This window comes from Tympanuchus pallidicinctus, unplaced genomic scaffold (assembly GCF_026119805.1).
Source record: "Tympanuchus pallidicinctus isolate F22 unplaced genomic scaffold, pur_lepc_1.0 scaffold13, whole genome shotgun sequence".
Lineage (NCBI taxonomy): Eukaryota > Metazoa > Chordata > Aves > Galliformes > Phasianidae > Tympanuchus > Tympanuchus pallidicinctus.
The window spans coordinates 8,538,101-8,557,214 of record NW_026294648.1 but is presented as its reverse complement, the minus strand read 5'-3'; the positions used below and the strand labels follow the sequence as shown (position 1 = coordinate 8,557,214).

General features: G+C 47.0%; 1 protein-coding gene across 2 annotated transcripts in view; it reads right to left on the bottom strand.

The window, feature by feature from the left end:
* Window positions 1-19,114, bottom strand: part of LOC128075822 (gamma-aminobutyric acid receptor subunit beta-4) — a 66,906-nt gene that overhangs the window by 44,136 nt on the left and 3,656 nt on the right. For both annotated transcript variants that reach the window (XM_052672905.1, XM_052672906.1), the window contains exon 2: window positions 18,174-18,262. In XM_052672905.1, the coding sequence (XP_052528865.1) occupies window positions 18,174-18,262 (89 nt within the window). The remainder of the gene's footprint in view (window positions 1-18,173; window positions 18,263-19,114) is intronic.

The following is a 19,114-nucleotide window of genomic DNA, read 5'->3' as shown; positions in this document are numbered from 1 at the left end:
TGCAGTTGATACATTGTAAGGAAGGGAAACCATCCAGAGGGACCTGGACAGCCTGGAGAAGTGGGCCCATGAAAACCTAATGAGGTTCAATAAGGCCAAGTGCACGGTGCTGCATTTGGGTTGGGGCAATCCCAGGCATTTATACAAACAGGGAAGATCTTCTTCAGAGCAGATGGTGGAGCAGCCCTGTGGAGAAGGACTTGGGAGTCATGGTGGAAGAGAAGCTGGACATGAGTGAGCAGTTGCACTTGCAGCCCGGAAGGCCAACTGTGTTCTGGGCTGCACTAAAAAAAGGGTGGCCAGTGGGGAGAGGGAGGCAATTGTGCCTCTCTACTCAACTCTTGACTCAATACTGCATCCAGACCTGAGGCCTCCAGTATGGGAAGGACATGGAGTTCTTGGAGAAGGTCCAGAGGAGGGCTAGTAAGATGATCAGAGGGCTGGAGCATCTCTCTTGTGAAGAAAGGTTGAGGGAACTGGGCTTGTTTAGCTTGGAGAAGAGAGGGCACTGGGGAGACTTTCCAGTGCTTGAAGGGAGCACATTCACGGGAGGGGGAATGGCTGCTTATGAGGGTGGACAGGGATAGGACAAGGGGAAATGGTTTTAAAGTGAGACAGAGGAGGTTTAGGTTAGATATTAGGAGGAAGTTTTTCACACAGAGGGTGGTGACACACTGGAACATATTGCCTGAGGAGGTTGTGGATGCCCCATCCCTGCAGGCATTCAAGGCCAGGCTGGATGTGGCTCTGGGCAGCCTGGTCTAGTATTTGGCATCCCTGCGCATAGCAGGGTGGTTGTAACTAGATGATCATTGTGGTCCCTTTCAAGCTAGGCCATTCTCTGGTTCTATGATTCCTGCAGTAGCATTAGAACTCCTTTAAAGTCTTCTGCTGAGTGAAAGCCAGAGAAAATGAGTTTTCAGACACCAAATCTGTACAAAGAACAGGTCTGTGCCTCACCCTACAATGAGGCATAATGCTCTGTGCATGCCATTCCATGCCAGAGAAACCAGAGGACAGCAGTGGCACTAGAGCCCAGAAGCAGCAAGTCCCAGACAAGGTTGCCCTGTGTTGGCTGGCAGAAGTGTTTCTGCAAAAGTGGGGCAATACAAGCAGACACAGAGAGGGCAAGGTTTCTTGTTAGATGCCACTATGGGACTGCAGTGCTTTACTTGCATTTTCAATGATTCCTCTGCTCCCAACTTCCTCCCGTCTTCCACCTCCAATTAGAATATTCTCAGGCTTGCCAAAGGCAAGACCAGCACACAGATAAATTTCACTCCCAGGACTTTTTCCTTCAATATGACTCCCGCTTTGCTGAATGCAGAACTGTTCAGTGCCTACTTGCTCTTTCTGCAGGAAAAGGCTTGTCCAAGCCACTGCCCCTGCTTTGTTCTCAGCACTGGACCTCAGGGCAGCCTGGCTTTATGTTTACAACTTAAAACCGTGGCCTACGTCACTGCTGTGTGCAGTGAGGAGCTGGTTATACAAGGCTGACAGACACTGTTAGTTAGATGGAGAGAGCTACCAGGTAATCAGTGGCACAGAATGGACCAGGGCTTGCTGCCCGGATCCAGCCGTGCAGGCTGCCAAGAAATCCCACTCTGTCCTATCCAGAACAGCTTTCAGCCCAAATACTATTCCACAGTTTCTTTTACATCTTCCCAGAAGATAATTTAGAGTCCCATGTAGTGCCTGAACACTCAGTTTCACCGCAGGGGAGTCGCCCATAGTTACCGCCAGCACCAGGGGAATAAAAGTGTTCCTGTTTTTTCCCTTCACAACAGTGGAGGACTGTAGGAGGAGTTTACAAATTGTTATTTGCATAATGGCTGTGCTGTTGAATTTCAAGGCTCTGCTATAGCAGTTAGTGGAAGAATGTCTAGAAGATCATAGAATCATTGGAAAGGACCCTTAAAGATCATCCAGTCCAACTCCTGCACAATAAGCAGGGACACCTACAGTTCCATCAGGTGCTCAGAGTCCCATACAGCCTGATCTTGAGTGTCTGTAGGTATGGAGAACCACCAACTCTCTGGGCAACCTGTGCCAGTGCCTCACCACCCTTATTGTAAAAAACTTCTTCCTTATATCCAGTCTAAATCTTCCCTCTTTTAGTTTGAAACCATTTCTCCTTGTCCTATCAGACAAGGGGATGCCATCCCAGCATGCAATACATCAAATCATGAAGAAGATTCCTGTAATTTTCCCATTCTTTTCCTTTTAGCTTAGGTACAAATACAGTATGCAACCCCCCATGAGGACAAGCTAAGAGAGCTGGGACTCTTCAGCCTGGACAAGAGAAGGCTTCAGGAAGATTCTAGCAGCCTTATAGTACCTGAAGGAGCCTACAGGAAAGCTGAGGAGGGACTTTTTATATGGGCAGGTAGCGACTGGACAAGGAAAAATGGCTTTAAACTGGAGGAGGGTAGATCTAAATGAGATACTAGGAAGAAATTCTTTACTGTGAGGGTGGCGAGACACTGGAACACATTGCCCAGAGAGGCTGTGGATGCCCCCCTTCCTGGAAGCATTCAAGGCCAGGCTGGATAGAGCTTTGAGCAACCTGGTCTAGAGGGAGGTGTCCCTGCCTATAGTTGGGAATTGGAACTAGATGATCTTAAAGGTCCCTTCCAACCCAAACCATTCTATGATTCAGTACACATTAATCCTGCTGGATGAGCAAGGAAAGTTGACCGCATATCATGAAAGCATGAACGTTTTGGGAGCAGCTTTCATCCAGCATCTCTGATTTGTGGTGACATCTGGAAGTGCCAAGATCAGCAGGGTCCCTTAAGTACTTACTTCAACTTTTCAAAAAAATTGAGGTTTAAATACTAACTAAACATCCTCCAAACATTTTTCTTTTTTTAATTCTTATTTCTATGACTCACTGTTGACCTCTCCCCCATCCACATCTGATAGCTGTGCAGTGAACTTGCCAGGATCAGCACAACAGCCATCATTGCTGTGAGCTATCATGCATCCAGAGGCTGATATCAAAACTTCCCTGCTGCTCCTTGCAGGTCACTCCTTGATATCCATTGGATGTACAGGAGAAAATTGTACCATGACAATTGCCTTTTAGCCAGCTTTGTAGTTTACAAGAGAGATGGTCTCATGGCAGGTTAACAGCTACAACATCTGCTGCACTGTGGAGAAACAGAGAGACAGAGGGACTTGTGCTCAGGAATCTTCTTGCTTCACATGAATAAAGAGTGGTAGTCTAGAGCTGGAAGTCAGAGCCCTGGTGTCCAAAATGTACAGATCTATCCATGCCTGCTGCTTCCCCATGGATTTAATCTTCTGCAAGGTGGGAGGGATAGCCACCACCACTGACTCATGGAGTTTGTAGCCACTCTCCAGGTAGGCCTGGCAGAAAACAGTTTCCTCTGCCTGACAGCCTTGCTGCATTTTGCCTGCTTCTTTAGGGACGTGGCTTGGCACATCTTGAGCTTTCACACAGAACAAGATTGTGCCTAGCCTTCCTAGGCTTCCATCTATCCAAATCAGATCAGGCACAGCAGAACCCTGTATGAGGAAGCTAATGGGGATTTCCAGCCCACACTACTCTGCTCCAACAGAGTAAGTAAACTACATATTTTCCTAAGTCATACGTCCTCCTGACACTAAAAGCCCGTGAGCCAGGAGGGCTGGGCTAGTTTGTTTCCTGAACAGGTATTTGGCATATCCAAATACTGAAAAACTCAAAGGCTTAAGTAAGAGACAGGTTTACCTCCAAGTAAGCACTGAAGCTGATCTTTCAGCAAAGGGCCAAGAGATGCACCACTTGCAAAGTATGCATATCTGACCACTCGGGTACTACCCCATGATGCTCTCTGCAGACATACCCTATCAGTTAACCTTGATAATAGCTGCCACATTTCTATTATGTTGTCAAATGAAGCTGTCCCTGCAGATGTGAGTGGAGAGAATATTTTCTCAAACAAGCTGTGCTTGCTTGTGAGCCAGTGCTGAGGGATCCTTCTGGAGGAACAATGCTTTCCCACTGCAGATGTAACACTCATTCTGCGACTGTTCTAGGGAAAGCAGAGAGCTAAGGAGCACAGTCAAGCACAATCTGTGAGGCACAGTGGATTACCTAATCTATCTCATGGGTATTTTTAATGGATTAGTAGGTATTAGAGTGGGATATTGCAAATATCCCATGGAAATTTGGAAGTGAGAGACAACAATCAACCGGCTGCAAAAACAGTGTAAAGGTTGTCCCAGAGGTATCGAAGGATTACAGAGCAAGCTAAATCAAGGCTGACTTTAAAAGATATTACTAGATGGCTTCCCAAGCTGAATAAAAACAAGATCTCAATGTACAGGCTTAAAAATGGAACAAGAGAGTAGACATCAACCTCACAACTCTTGTACAACTGGTGGACTCAGTTCAGCAAAGCACCTGTGCATGCACACAGGACTTTCAGCATTAAGAAAAATCAACAACTTCTCAGAATATGATCTGGTTTTGGGAGAGACCTGGTCCAGTATTCAGGAGACGTTTTTAAAGCTACTTCTCCCTCAGTGAGGAGGGTAGCTTTCCAAAGCCAGGCTTATCTCTTGCCTGAGTGATACATGCTTGGTAAGATTACAGAAAATTGGGGGGAAAAGAAGTTTTCAGGTTTATCATAAATTATTTGTCCTCAATACAGACCTACAAAGCTGAATCACCTTACTAGATCAGATAGAAAGGTGACATCATTAGTGGGACTCAAGCAATAAACTCTTAAAGAGCAACCTAAGAACACCCACCCCTTGAAATAGGCAACACCCAGCCCAAACTACAGCAAGTTTACTTTGCAGAGATGCCACAGACATTGGTTTATTTGCAAGGCCAAGAAGGCAGATCCAGCCATCAGGAGATGAAGGTGCAGTACTGTCAGAACAAGGATCAGTCACCCATCCTCCCTGTCCAGGGCACATACACTCAGACAGATCCCTGGCTTTGCATTCTACAGAGTAAATACTTTGTTTGAAGGATTCTGCTTTTACATCTTTGCTTTCTGCAGAGAAGGGCGCTTCTGTAAAACATCACATTTCCCTGAAGTTATACTAAGCTGGCTCTAGAAAAAGCAGAGGTACTGAATTTTCCAGACTCCCTCAGCTCTTAAACCCCTCCAAAAGTGGTAATGGGAAGGCAACAGAGCTTCCCAAACAAGTATTTGTTGTAGACTGACAGCACATCAACTGAAGCTAGGTATTTTTCCTCCAGCAGCAAGAACCATCAGACCCACACTGATTAGCCACCTCCACATTTCTCCACCTGATAAAACTCCCTCCTACTTCTGCTAAGATGCTGGCAGGCAAGTGCATCTCCCTGAGGCCTGCACAGCAGCTGGGCAGAGCTCTATTCACCTGAGGAAGCTGAGGAGGACTCAAGAGGAATCCATTTTTTCTGCTTTTGCTCAGGCCCTCATTGCTCTATCTACACTTCCAGCTGGGGTATCCCTTGTGCTCTCAGAGCCATCATCATCCTCCTGCTTTCAGAGCTACCCAATTCCCAATTCAGATAGGCTGGGAAGCCTTTGGTTCCCATTTCCTAGCCCACTGCTAGTTACTTGCCTTTCCAGGACTAGCAGACAAGAGTAGAGTTTTAGAAAGCATCATCCACAGACATTTAGTATTTTGAACCACACAAGAGGGAGCAGAATCCTTATCCACTGGGTTCAAGCCTAGTATTGCATGCACAACACCATGTCTCTCCTGCAGCAGGAGAGTCAACAGGCAGGAATACAGCAAACAACTGGGAAGACCACAGCACCAAACTACTATCCTCCTACACACAGCCAGGAGGAGTGCTATAAGGGGGGCATCCCACCCCACCTCCTCCCATTGGGTGAGGCTGCCATGGTGGTACAAAGTTGAGGCCATTTAGCCATTTAACAATCATACCAGCTGGCAGCTGTAGAAACTTCTTATACATTACCCATTAGTCTGCCTCATCCATCTGACCTCTCAGAGCACAAAGGTCCTGATCTACCTTTTCAGCACTGGGCTTTTGTTAATGAATGCTCCTACATGGAAGAGGCTTGCTTTTGTGATGTACTGGAAACATCATCCTCCAAACAACTAGAGACCTGGGCTGTATGTGAGTATGTGACCTCTCTAAGAAAATGCTCTCACACATTACCAAATCCTGAGCTATCTAATCCCCTTAGCTGAAAATGAGCCGAACCAAATTAATTTAAATGGGTTAACACAAGCTTCTCCATTCATATCAAATCCATTACTCTGTCTCGGAAGTATTTGTAACAACAACAAAATATCTGGACTTGACATTTTTATCAAAGTGACAACAAGAAGGTGTTTTCCTTTTCCCTCTATTTCCAGTCATTAAGGAGTTAGTCACACTTTCTCATCACTTTTATAGACTTGTATCTTTAGAGGATACCACAGTCTCTAACTTCTGGATGAATCCAATAGGATGTGCACAGCATGGGGAGAAAATAAAAAAAGGAAAGAAACACAGTGGCCAGGTCAGGACACATCAGACTTATGCAAAGAGCATACTCAGGGCTGAGACCTCCAGTGACAGTAGAGACAGCCCTGCTGTGCCCGATGCCATACCTGTCGGTAGGTGACTTCTTGGTGGTGCTTCATACACCACATGATGCAAATTCAGTGGCTGGGGTCCCCATGAGAGAGATGGCCATTCCTTCCTTGTTACCTTTGTCAAGTGTTTGGTGGAGATGCAGCTTTTCTCAGTGCCTAGCTCGTCCCTCCCAATACACTGCTCTTAGGGCTTTAGCTGATGCTGACTTCGGATGCTGCCCACCACCACCCGTCTGTATCACACACCTGCTCCCTTCCCTCCCCTACCTTCCTGGGTATGTAGATCATCTTGGAGGTAGAGCTCTGGGGTCACACTGTGCCCAAGGCTTATGCACAGTGAAGGTCAGGATGATTTACAGTGCAAGTATTGCCAGTGAAAAAAAGCGGTGAGTCAGGCCTGAAAATACAATGGAGTTCACATTGAAATCCTGAGCCTGAGTTAGAAATCATGAAAAGCAAAGCACAGGCAAACAGCTCTTTCCTTCCAAATGTTGGATACGGGATTGTATGTTTTTATCTCCCGGTTTCTTGGTCAGGAATGTGCTTTTTCTCCAGCATGAAGACAGAGAAAATCTTAATAACATAGGTGATGAGTGAGAACTGAAAGACTGCTATAGGAAGAAGGATCCAAGTTTGTAAGTCGGTCAGTTTTGAAAGACTAATGCCCAAGCTGGTGTTTCCAGCATTCTGCTAATTATCATTTTGCAAAACTGTCCTGGAGATTCATCAGAACCAAAGTTCCCAGGCCATCCCTTACCCCAGCACGTATTATTAAGAGATACAACCGCCATTTGTTCACCAGAATAATTGCTTTCACTCAGGATGCATGGATGAGCAAATCTTGCAGAGCTTTCACATATATATTCATCTCCGTCAATTCATCAACATAATAATCACACATTATTAACTTGAGTACTCATCACTTTTTTCTCTCCAGCTTCAAATCCTAGCAAGGAGCTAGGGTGCAACAGAGAAAAAAAACAACACGTAGAGGAGCTTCTGATGAATGTTCTATTTTTGAAATGAAAGGAGAATAAGAAGAAGAACTCAGATCATCACATATCCTCTCCCTCTCTTCTAAAACCGTCCTGCCAACCCGAGACCCTTCCCCAGAAGCCAGCAGACATAACACACAGCCTGTTTGCCTTGTGGAGCTTCCTCTCCCTGTCTGGAGGAGGTTTCTTTCTTCACGTGACAATGTTCCACCAGCAAGGTCCCACATAGAAGCTAGGAGGCCTCCTGTCCTGGAGAGAAGCCTCTGGTGTTACACTTGGAGCTTTGGCAACTGTGCATTCCCTGCTGAGCTTCTCAGTGTAGAACCACAGTGCTCAGCTGGACCTGCCGTTACCCAAAACATGAACTTCTCCAAACCTGACAGAGACTTCTCCTGTGGTCTCACTAATGCAAAGCTGCTTAAAGAAAGAAGGCTGCAGGTGGGTTGCCTGATTGAATCACAGAATCATTAAGTTTAGAAAAGACCACTAAGAACACCTAGACAAACCACCAAACCATCACTACCGTGTCATATCTTCACAGCACTACTGCAGTTATGACCTAGGGAAGGGGAAGGGGCAGTTTGGGTTTCTTACTTCCCAGCTTCCTGATGAGCCTTGGTTCTAAACACTGGCACTGGATGATACTCTGTCATCACCTGTCATAGGAACTGGACAAGATGTGGTACTTCTGGGTCATAGTTCTTGGTAAAAATTGGTCTGCGTAGCAGACAAAAGCTTACTACTGCTTTTAAAGGCCGAGATAACCCTGCTGGCTCAGATGTTTGAGACTTGCTCTGGGCAGGGAATGGCAGGGTGTCTGTTCCTGCAGGCATTGACGGTCATTTCAGAAGCACACAAACAGCAGAGGCTGGAACTAGTGTGAAATCTGGGACACCCTTCCCAATTTCTCTAGCATATGGCATGATCATACCCAGTGAGTCCATTATCTGCCTCATGCCTTATTTTCCAAATATTCAGCCAATGTCTGTCCAAAATCTTCTATTTTCTGAAAAGGCTGTGGGGAATACTCTCCTGAGCTGTCTACCAGGAGGGGAATTATTTGTGAACAAAATGAATACCCACAAGCATGTCAGAGCTTTTCCTATGGCCCTTTCTATGGACATTTCTCTACAGCAAAAGAAGGGTACATGTACCCATTCCTTCTGCAGGTTTCACAGACTATTTGGTGACCAAACAGTGGACCATGGCACTGACAGTGTTTGGGTCTGCTCTTCTGAATAAAGAGCAACAGAAGAAAGCAGATCTTCCCAGTTCCATGCCTTGCTCTGCCCCAGGTTTTGCTTTGCCACCCCCAACAGGCTGCCACTTCTTGGTATCTGTAGATATATAGTGGGGCTAGCAGAAGCCCATCCGCCCCCAGGTAGTGGAGAAGATCTGTTAGTCAATGTTTGTACAGCGCAGAAACCTTGCTGCTATCTGTCACACCAAGCCCATAATACCACCTGAGAACAAATTATATTCCTGCATAATCAAAATCAGATTCAGCTCAGCCCCGATTCAAGAATCCTTTTTGGCTGGTGATGATGTCCAGAGCAGAGAGAGCACAGCTTGGTTTCCAGAGCCCAGGCTGAGCTGGCAGAGCTGGCAGGTAGAAATATCTTGTTTTGACTGGTAAACTGAGCAAATTTGACATGGAAACCACTGAGGGAGAATAAATATGGAACAACAAGATGTAATTTTTACGGAGGCTCTTTTCCAACCATAACGGTACTCCAAGCCATCCCAGACTTGAACTAAGAGGTCCTGAGGTCTGGGGAAGGAAATTCAAGCCATGGTAGGTTTGGCTGAGGCTCACCCCTGTCACAAGCACAGACATCTCTAAGTGCACAATTACTTAACGGCACTATTCCTTCAGGACTACAAAGAGCAGAAGAAATAGAAAGGAACAGAAAAGGGAGGGAGGGAAGATCAGAGAAGAAACAGAGTTTTTAGCTCTGACACAGAACCAAGAATAAATGCCAGAATCAGAAGAATAGCCTATAGGAATAGCATGATCAGTGTTCTCCAAAGCGGCCTGAAATTCATACCCTGCTCAAAGCAAATAGTGGTGCTCCTACAGCCCAGGAAGAAGGGCTGACTGAGCCAAGCTCAGCTGCTTTCCATTTAATGGGAACAGGATCAGTCACTGGATCAATAGAATACCTGTTTGTTCGACAAATCTGTTCATGCCATGGGGCTCCACCATCCAGCATTCCTCCCTATCTCACATGCATGATGTGAAATCCTTTAATGGGCTTTATGCCATCAGTAAGCACATCATTTGTCTTGTCCATGTTTCTAGTGATGTTTTTAACAAGTGCATGATATTTCACATGAAATATCAAGATATAAATAGACACTTAACAAACCCCACCAAGGGCTATCTGCAAGAATGGATCTTAGTCTTCCACACCAAATGCTGTCACTATGGCTGAAGAACTGTGTTACATCAGTTCAGCCTGACACTTCAGTAGCCTTTTGCTTATTTATTTTTGAACCAGACACAGGTGAGAAAACTGACGTGTACACACAGCCCGTGCTTTATATTTTGTGCTCTATGGGTTAAAAACATTCTTCCGCTTCATTGGCATACTGGGATTCTTAAGAAACAATATGTGTATGTAAAGTTGCTCTGATGAACAGCTCTAGGGCTGTGGGAATGTATTTTGAGTAATCAAAAGGACATGTACTAATGAGTTTTGCACTCTTTTTACATTTTACTTGTAGTGACAGTCCCTAGAATGCAAGCTTACTAGCAGGAATTGCCTCAGAAATAGTTGGGTGTTATGTAGATGTTAATCAAGGTGGAAGATGGGTCCAGGTGAGATGGCAAATATCCTCCAGACTTGCTATAAACAACTACCTACTTTTGATTAGTTAATTAATTAAGAATCGTGGAAATTTTTATGCCAATTAGTAACTTGAATATATTGTAATCTGTAATAAGAGAGAAAAAAAATGTGTGACTAAGAAAAGAGGCAAAATTCCTGGAATCAACACTGCAAAAAAGGATGATGACATCTTTCTTTTAGAGATAAACAGATCTCAGAGCCCTTCACCAGCCATGGTGGCTGTGTCAGGGGTTGGATGGAGTGGCACAGAAAGGCTGCACCAGCCAATGGGGACAAGGAAAGAGGAGAGCAACTGAACGCAGCAGTCCTACATGGGATTTGTCACAGAAGAATCAATGTCTGTTGCTTTGAAAGTATAATGGTTTCATGGATAACAATAAGCCCTCATGTCTTTCACTGGATACTGAATCCAGCAAATAACACTAGGTGATACTGAGCGTTTCTCTAGGGCAGGCATTCAGGTTGCTCAGACACCCAAATCCAACATTACTTTTCACTGAGAGTCAAGGGAACCCATCTGCATTGCTGTCTTTGTCACGCCACCGAGAGCTTCCTAAACTGAAGGATCTTGTGGGGCCACAGATGGATGCACAAATATGTTCAGCATGCAACAAGGAGTCTGCAAGATATGTCACATTGGAGGTTGGGACTAAACATTTTAAAATATTACTGTGCCCAAGAAACAAAATGGATGAAACGTAAGTGGAATCATGCCCACTGCTGAATGGATACAGGCAGTTCTTAATTAGGGAGTCCACAGGATTCTTGTTCATTCCTCTTCCTCGTTCAGAAGAGGATGGATTTGCTCTTAGGATGATGTAGGATTATATACAGGAGGACAATACTGTCAGTGGGGTCCCTGGCTGCCTTGCTGAAAATCTTATCACCATGCAGTGAGTGAGGGGGAGGCGTTCAGGAAAGGAAAGCTGTTTGTGTAGCTGTGTCCTGTTCTCTAGTGCTGGATCTGTCACAGTCCTATACCCAGATCTTATGTGTTGTCATGGATTGCCTACTGGGGCATGCCTACTGGGACATGGGGCTGAGCACTCACAGCTGTGGCTGATATCAATAGGCACCATGCTTTGAACATGTCTTTTGCTGAATGTAACAATGCTAAGCATTCTGGAAAATCAGGTGTTTTGGCTGGGCACCCCACAGCAGGGCTACTTTTGACTCCTCAGAGGAGAAGTGTGAAGATATTCACACTGTTCTTACATATTTGACAGCAGAAACTAAAACAATTAGTTCTGTTAGGAGCATATCTCAATATAGAGCAGACAAGAAAGCCTAAGCATAAGCTGTTGCCTGCATGCTTAGTCCGAGGCTTTGCATCAGATGTGCAACTCACCAACCTCTCCTGGCTCAGTCCTAATCATTTGCCATGACCACCTCAGTTCATGCCCGCTATCATGCTGCCAGCCTGTGCCCCTTTTGAGTGAGGGGAACATGAAGGAGCATCTCCATGTGTAACAGCATCATCCCCTGGCTGCTCTGTGGAGGGGTGCAGGAAGAAGCAGTTGTTGGAGATCTCCTCCAGACGCACCCTCACAAGGAGAACAAATGCAGAGCCAGGGAGCAACCTCAATTGTGGCTTTTCTAAAGTCCCAAGTATTTGACTTTACAGCCTCAAAGTCCTTTTCACAGTATGAATTTCCTATAAAAAGAGCAAAGTGAAAAAAAAAAAAAAAAAAGAAATCCCATAATGTGGCAATGTGTTAACATTCACATATGTCCCAAGAAGGACTGGATCCTTTCATTTCCTGCCACTTCAGCTAATGAAGTAAGACACAACAGCAGGAGGTTGTCATCTTCTTTCTGGATTAGCCCTAGAGAGGATGTGACCCATGGTCTGGAGCCAGAAGTCACATACATGGGGGAAGAAGCAGGGGCCGAGCAGCTGCAGCCAATTTACCAAGCAAGGACACACTTTTCTCAACACTGTTTCCTTAGGAAGAAGAGTGGAATTACTGGTAGCCCTGGTGGCATATCTGCCTTCACTTTGGCACTGGATGGCATGAGGGTTTGCTAATTTTTCCATACCTCTTTTTCTTCCATTCCTCTCCTGTTTTTGAAACCAGAGCTGCTCCCCATGGGTGTGGGGGAGGAAGGATGATATAAGTGCAGCAGGTTAACGTGTGTTCAGTTCTGAACATTCTCTCCTGCGGACAATGAAGGATGGCCATGGAGAAAAGGGTGCCATCCTGCTGGGACCCAGTTCTCTGCTCCAAAGCATGCAGAAGTGTTGGCTGAAGGCGCTTCAGAAGCACTGAGGAAATTGAATCTGGCCACTCTGAGAATTTAACATTTTTGCCACAGAAAGGGAAGAGAAGAGAGATGCAGTGCTGAAGATGAAGCTCTGGAAGGGCAGGATCACAGCTCCGTCTTGCAGGGTGCCTCTCCCTCCCTGCCACACTGAGACGGATGGAGGTGGTGACATCAGGATGCCAGTGTCACCATGCTGGGGTGTTGATGGCCCTGGGCAGCAGCTGTGTGTGCACGAGGGCCAGCCCTGCTGGGGTGCTGCTGGCTTCAGCCCCAGCATTTCGAAAGAGAAAAAAAAACCTATCACATATGTGCCTCGGCTTGTTCTCAGAAATATCTGAATCATTTTGCCTAAAATTTCCCCTCTTTCCTCAGAAAAGTGAAAGCAAACTAGCTACATGGAAAAAAAACCAACACAACAGGAGCACAGTAGCCAAGCCTTATATGCAGCAGAAAACAGGGACATTTTCAGGGAGCCTTAGCACTATGCAACACTGCCAGCCCTGCCTACATAAGGCACCAAATTCCCATCCTTCCAGTACAGTGCCACTGGGACCGATTGTTTCCCAGCCATGCTGAGCTGGGGGGCCAAGGCTCGGCCCCACGCCTCCTGCTGCATTGGTGCCAGCCAACACTGCTGCTTCTGCCAGCCCTGCTGCTTTCCAAGCCCTGAACTACTGACAGTGCTTCACTGCAACACTTTATGCATATCAGCAATCATTTGTTTTTACAATTCTGGGTTTTAAGCCACATTGCTACACAGGGAATGGCTGAGGATTTTGTCCTCAGGCCCACTGAACTTGGGGTGGCCTTTATTGCCCCTGAGGAAGAAGTGCTGTGGAACAAGAAGGCGTGAAGGAGGCTGGGACCACAGGAGGGTGCAGGTGTGATGGAGCAGAGAGGGATGAGGACAGGAAGGGCAGGCAGGAGAAGCAGGGAGGGCAGATGAAGGAGGGGTTCATGTCTAAGGAAAAGAGTGAGACAGGGCAAGGTTGATGGAAGGTGGGAAGCCAGGTCTATACTGCACAGCACATGAGGAGCAGAGCTAAGAACCCTAATCTCAGGCTCATTTGGATCCAAGACCCCCTACACCCTAATTGTTCTTGGAGAAATTTGAAGAAAATCTGGAGTGGGGAGAGCTGCTGAACACACAGGCATGGAAATATAGGAAACATGGAAACATATGCCATCATTCCCTTTTCACCACACATTTTCAGACAACATGCACATCACTCAGGAGCAACACTAGGAACCCTGCATTTCTAGGTAGGCAGGGAACAAGGAACAGGGAATTACATCCCCTTATTTTTCGACTGAAATCTGGATAAGATTCCATGCAGGGTCCTCTTTTAGCTCCTTGGAAGAAGAGAAAGTCTCACAAAGTTTCAGGTTGGAAATGTTGCACCAACAGAGAGCAGCTGAGTCACTGAGCTCAAGTGGGATCCTCCTGCCACTCCTTTACTGGCTTCTCTACCCTGGGGCAAAATAGTCTTCATTTACTTTGTCTAGGTTGTTTTTTTTGTTTTGTTGGTTTTTTTTTTTTTTTTTTTTTTTTTTTTTGTATCTTTCTTTCTTTTTTTTCCCTCCTGTGGTACTAATGCTTCTGAAAGCAAGTGCCTAAGAGCACTTATAAGAACCAGGGTACTGCTCTGAAAACTCCCTCTTCCCCACCCGTAGCTTTGTGATGCTTCCCAGAACAGATCTGCAGCATCGAGTTCTACACAGGGGTTTGCTATATCCTGTTTGCTGTGTCATAGCCTGGCTTGCAACCCACCCAAAAGAAGACATGGAGCTCTGTGCCACTGATCCCCCAGGGCAGGGCCACTTAGTCTCCCTGTGAGCTGCCCTGCTTCCCACGAACTGAGTAGGCTTCCCAGCACCACCCTAAAAAGCTCCTTCCCTCCCTTCCACTGCCATTCTTGCAGTACCAAGACTGCTTCAGAAGACTGCCTAAATCTTTCTCCTGCCATGCAGATACTTCCTCCAAACCTGTTCCAGGTCCTCACCACAATCCTGGCCAAACCCATTAGGAGTGTGTTGTGATGATATCCTGCCCTTTATCCATGCTGAGCCCATGAAAACTCAGCATTGCTGCCCCTGCATGTTGCCACTGTCCCACATCTCCTTGACCTGGCATGCTACCTAGGGTCAGTATTTGGAAAGTAAGAAGGAATGGCCAGACCTCACCAGGGCACAGAAGGGTTTATCACCTACACCCCAAGGATGGATGCTGTCCATGCAGCATCCACTTCAATATCACCCATTCTACTCCACTTCTCCTAGCTTCTGACTCCCTCAGGCAGCCTCTGCTGACCAAGGATGGCTTTCTGGAGGAGGTTCTCCCAGATTTTTCCATCACCCCCACATGGCTCCAACTTTCCCCCTTTTTCCCGCATTTTCTGCTGTTCCTGTTCAGCTCAGCTCCCAGGTGAACATGTCACACTCAATGCCACCACATCACCCCTGAGAGCTGACCTGCTCATCGGCCTAATGGGTTTCCAGGGGGTGGGGGAGAGGGGAGGAGAGTGAGTGGCTGATGCTTCTCAGCCACTCAGCTCGGCCCAGAGCTAACGAGGCATCTCAAAATTAAAAAGTGAACTGCAATCCCCAGCAGGCTTGTCCTCCTTTTGGCATTAGCCAGAGTTCTCATTCTCTTTCAAAAAAAAAAAAAAAAAAAAAAAAAAAAAGGACTGGGAAACTGTGAGTTGCCTTTGGAGCTGTTGATGCACCACATCCCAGGTGCAATGGGGGTGCTGGGACAAGGGGGACCCTTGAATGAAGACAGCAGCACAAAGGTCTTTGGTTCTGCTGAAAATCCTTTCTTCTCCAGGGAAAGGAGGGAACATGAGCTGATCCCTGCACTCCTGTGCCTCAAACCGAGCCTGGCTTTATGGATGGACTGGGGTCAGATCATGGTTATGCATAGAGTAATGGACCAAGGGTGTGAGGGTGAAAGTGGGGAATGTGTTTCTTTATGCCAGAAGGGAAGAGGAGCTGCTTTGCTCCCATCTCTCTGTCCAATTAGAGACTTTGGTCAGAGCTGTGCCAGCCTCACAACAGCCTTGTGCTGTTCCTCCTGGGCCATTGCTCCAACTAGGACTTACCATTCCACCAAGATGTCATCTTGGCCATTCATAACTCAACCTAAGTGGTCTTCTCAGAATGAGAGGTCAAATGGGTGAAGAGTAATCACCTTCCCAAGCAAAGATGGCTTACACCCATCTTGCCCAGCATTCAAGGCATAGGCACTATCAAGGAGAATAGAACAGTCTTCAGGTCTCCTGGGATCAGAAGCCACTACAGGTTAGATGAATCTTGGTGTGATATCTCTAGATTTATCCTAGCAATGGATTTGCCCCAAAATCTCAGAGAGCTGGTGAGCTCTGGAGACAGCAATGGTGCAAGAAGACTTTCACCATTTTTCCTTGGGTGTACAAAGCTAATGATCTCGTTTTCAGACCCACCTCTCAAGCCATCTTTCCCTTACTTACAGATGCTGCAGAGGCAATCCACACAGAAGCTTATCCTCAAGAGCAGAGGGCCAGACATGCTAAGAGTTAGGGTGTCTCTGTGCACTGAGCACCAAAGGCACAATAATGGGTACTGCCAGAGGGGTATTTTGCACTTCCAAGCAGAGAGAAGGGCAAGAGAAAGACAGCACTGAGACGTGTACCAGAATGGAGTCTACTGCTTTCTTTCTCTTGCTCAGCTTGAGCGAGGAAAATGCATTATGTACTTTGGGAATTCAAGGTAAAATCAAATAAACTGCAATGGTTTCTCAAAAACATCCATTTTACAGTCAGAAGGGAGGCACTGCATGTTCAGCCCAACCCATGCGCTGCAGACATGGCAGTTCCAGTAGCAGCACCTGGACTGAAGGATGGGGTGGTGTGTCCCAGAGGCAAGCTGAGTGTCCCAGGGACTTGGGGGAGCAGGACCTCCACAGTTCCCCACACCCTTCTGCTCTGTTCCCTCATGCAGCCAGGTCACTTGCTGTTTTACTGTATCATAATAATCTCAGTGGCTTAGGAGATGGTTTTCCTCACCTTTTTTATGTCATCTCTGCAGTTCTCTCCTCCTCATAAAATGTGACTGCACCAATTCCTCTGATTGGGGCAGGTCAGCTAATAGGGGCATTTCACATTTCCCAGATAGACCTTGAAAACAATCCAGCCATAACTCACATCTAAAGGAGAGGAGGGAGAAGGGGGAATCCTGCTGTCTTGCATATGCTCACAAAGCCCTACCCCACTGCACTGAAGCGACACCCAGCTGCACCATGGAGGAACAAGCATCGCCCTGTCCCACATCCCCCACTAGGCCAGTGCCAGCAGCACCTTGTGCTGCTCTTATGTCACCACGGTGACTTAAAAAAAAAAAAAAAAGAAAGAAATACACAGCAATATTCCCTTACCCATAGTTTCAAGGAGATTTGGATCAAGCTCTTCAGGAGAAAATTCCTCCCTTGCCCTCCACTGAACTGACTGTGGCATTTCTTTCTTTCAAAAGCCCATAAATGAATCCGCTTCCCAGCAGTTGTCTGGAGAACATCTGATCTCCTTGCGCTAAAGCTCCCTCAGTCCCACATTCCTCCTCTTGAGGAGGAACTGGCATTACCCAGAGAAGACTGAAAACAGCCAAGCGTGGCAGGTGAAGTGAGGAGTGCTCCAACCCCCCCACCTTCTTGGGATGCTCTCTGACCATGTGGTCAGTGGTGGGATCTCCAGTGCCTGCAGCTTTACAACAGATAGATCTCAGCAGTGCCCTGCAGTATGACAATACCCAAGGATTATTTCATACTTCATCTCCACCACGGTGACAAAGAGCAAATCCCTTCCATTCTCCTTTGTGTTCACAGAATACAGGAGAGGAATTTGCAGATCCTTCCATCTCCTACTGAATGACAATGAGGCCAGAGGCTCTCCAGATAATATTTTATCCCTATTGTCATTAAGGGGTACAGACCAACTGACAGCCTTGCCAGTGGACATTCCAACCCTCCACAGGGAAAGCAGCTATAAAATCTGGCACCATGAGCAGCAGAAGTTATGGAGGTATGAACTGTGGTCCATGAGGGAGGAAAGTTCAGGGTAGAGAAAATCCAGTGTCTCAGCAAAATGTCCTCAGAAACAACCTATCATGAACAATCCCCCATCTGTTTGCAGACAGTGCAAATTCAGGATAGAGTTCCTCTTTTTTCTACGCTTCTCATCTCCAGTGGCACTCAGTAATATTGAACTTAGACCAGGAATGTTGGCCCGTGCCCTGCAAAGCTCAGTGCTCGGGTTGAGCCAGGGGCCAAAGCAGGCACTGGGGAGGCCAAGAAGCCAGGGATGGGGAAGGATGAGGAAGAGAAGGGAGGGCAGGGTGGGAAGAGAAGAGGAGGGAAACCATGGGAAAGAAGAAAACATGAGGGAGAAGGCAGGAGGGAGCGTGTTGCAGGGTGATGCATGGTGCAGGCAGGATCCCGTGCTCCGCTCCCCGCAATTGGCTGTCACCATACCTCCAAAGTCAGGCCTGAGGCGGACGTCATAGCCCTTCAGCAGTTTGTCCACAATCTCTTTCACCACAGAAATATTCCCAGTGGATGGGCTGAAATAAAAGGGAGAAAACCTTTGTCATCCTTTGTGCTCCCAGGCCCATGCATGGGGATCCCAACCAACCAGCTCCATCACAGCATCCCTCATATCCCACAGCATCCCACAGGATCTCTTGCATCCCACAGGACCACACAACCTGTGCTGCCATCCCACAGCCCAGTGCACCCTGGCCAGCAACTCGCTTTTCTGGGTACCTTCCCCTGATTTCACACTGCACAACATGGACTGCCATGCTCTGATGTCCCCACTGCACACCTGCCCCCCAACACACAGCTGCGCTGCTACAACCCAGTGCAAGCTCTGCTTCCCTGTGCACCCAGATATGTCTTCATGCTATTAAAGCACAGGAAAAAGCAGTGTCATAACACACAGCCAATCTTTGCCATGTAAAAATTTGTTTTCTGCCACTCAGCATCACCATGGCTTCTTAGCAACGCGAATCAAGAAGCAGAGCTGGGAGGCAGGGTCCATCTTCTGCTATGTGTGCCAGGGCACGGTGCCTTGCCCTCTGGCCCCCTGACTGCCATGCAGGGCTGCCCCTGCTTCAGCAGTTTAAGCCCCCCCCAGCCATCTCAGTGAGAACAGTGCTCCCTCTAAAAGCAGCCTGTGAGGCAAAGCAAAACCAAAGGCAGGAGACCAGAATGCAGAGGATACTAAAAATACTGAGCCTATTCTATGTAGTGGGGCATATAGGTTCTGTCACCTGGAACTCAGTCCCTGTGCCACCCTCCATCCCCTGCTCTGCAAGAGAAATGGGGTCCCTGGCAGTAACAAACACTGCTCCTTGCAGTCACCCACCAGAACAGCATGTCTCGCTGTCAGCACTGCCTCCCACATCCATCTA